The sequence below is a fragment of the Aplysia californica genome, unplaced genomic scaffold, assembly GCF_000002075.1.
Source record: "Aplysia californica isolate F4 #8 unplaced genomic scaffold, AplCal3.0 scaffold00444, whole genome shotgun sequence".
Taxonomy (NCBI): domain Eukaryota; kingdom Metazoa; phylum Mollusca; class Gastropoda; order Aplysiida; family Aplysiidae; genus Aplysia; species Aplysia californica.
The window spans coordinates 34,759-36,567 of NW_004797714.1; the positions used below are offsets into that span (position 1 = coordinate 34,759).

At 40.9% G+C, this 1,809-nt stretch overlaps 1 protein-coding gene across 3 annotated transcripts in view; it reads left to right on the forward strand.

Annotated features, from left to right (window-relative positions):
* Positions 1–1,809, forward strand: part of LOC101847360 (mitogen-activated protein kinase-binding protein 1) — a gene marked incomplete at its 5' end in the record, with an annotated part of 65,399 nt that overhangs the window by 30,486 nt on the left and 33,104 nt on the right. For all 3 annotated transcript variants that reach the window (XM_035971490.1, XM_013086216.1, XM_013086217.1), the window contains 1 exon segment: positions 767–864. In XM_035971490.1, coding sequence (XP_035827383.1) covers positions 767–864 — 98 coding nt within the window.

Genomic DNA, 1,809 nt, shown 5'->3' on the forward strand with positions numbered 1-1,809 from the left:
CCATTTTTGAGACAAAGTGCTCAGTTTGAAAACAAAATTATTTTTTTTAAATAAAAAAATCCTGATCCCATTCTTTGTCTCGCAGAGTGACCCGGTGTCTGTGATGTAGTATTTTGGTTCTTTTAATGTTTCGAGCAGAAGACGTGATTTGTGTTCCTTCGTGGGGGAGTTTATTTCGTCAAGTACCCCTGTCTTCTGTTGGGATGTTTTATCCTGCTTTGTCTGGGCCGGTCCTGGCAGGCAGGGCCGAGGCAGTCCACCTTCTTGCAACCTCAGTTGTGTTGATGAAGGTGTAGAACATTTACAGCCCTCCTTTGTGATCCAATATTTTTCTCATAGGGCATTATTCTTCCGGGAAAAAATAACCACGGTTGTTAAAGAATTTCTCGAACAATTCAAATCAATTTTTAATGGAGGGTGCAAAAACGCCTAGATATGAGGAGTGCTTCATTCGCTGATAACTGCAGTGTTTATGTCATTTTGGAATTCGTGGCTTGATATTTCATAGCTCTATTCCCCGAGAGTGCTTTAAACATCTTTTCTGGTGGTCCCATGATTGCCTTGGATGTGACTTACTTCTCGGGACTGATTGGATGATATGACTCGAGAGGGCGGAGTCGTACAAGGCTCTATGATTCGTCAAACTGTGTGTTTGCATGACTGTCAGTGTGTATTTTAATTGGTGGCCTTGTGTGTGTGTGCATGGCCTCCTACTTTGTTTTCGGGTCTGCGAACTTCAGAGGCAACTACTCTGTCTTTCTGCTAGATCGCCGACGGACATTGGGCCCGGAGAGCGTGGCCAGCCAGAGGGCGGAGCTACGGCGAGAGACTCGCGTGCTGAGCAGACCTTCAGGCGACAAGCATGTGAGTAGATTGTTTTTACTTCATGGCCCGTTACTTTTCTTATCTCATCTTTAAGTCTAATCAGAAGCAAAATTATCTGCCTAACCATTCTTATTTAGACAAAAAAGATAACCAGTCAGAATAAGAATCATGTAACATTAAGACATTTTGTCAGTTTCCAGATTCAGAAGTTCAATCGGCTTCATTTTGCCATACAAAAATGTTTGCAAGGTTCACACAACAGTCTTCATCGATCGTACACTTTCCACTCTCCTGAAAAATGCATATCTTTGCCTTTCCCTGCTTTATATTTTCCCAAACAACCCCGTTTAATCTGCTTCTAATTTCCCCTAACCATAATTTATGCTTTTCTCCCTGCTTTTTAAAACTTTGGAACGCACTCCACCCCCACCCCACCTTACAATTATTGACCATTGTCTAAGTCTCATATCGAATACTGACATCTCTTTATACTGTGTCGCGGTTTGAGATTTATACAAACACTGTATCTCATATCTCGATGTCCGACTCTCACTGTGTATATTATGTGTGAACACTGATTTTCAGAAAAGTGGAAAGGAAAGGTAATTTTTCTCTTATTATCCACCTGAAGTAAACGAAATGCTGTATAGTGTGTTCTTGTTACATATTATCGTATCACCAGTTGTGGTTACGGTTGTGAATAACATAATTTGAAAGAAAGAAAGTGTTCGACCAGTACATGGATACACAGTTAGAGTGGGACACCGACGATAATAATTATGCCTCGAGGCAGGGCAGACCGCAGATTGGGTAAGGAAGTATTTGTGCTTCTTTCTCGAGATCTCACATAATGTACATAATGTACATCAAATCGAGCTTTTATCTGGTCAGATTTTATGAAGGTGGTTTAGGGTTAAGTAAATGATAAATCTGTTTTAAACTGAGTTTGCTAGGTGGGGGAAAACAAGTCTGTTTTAAACTGAG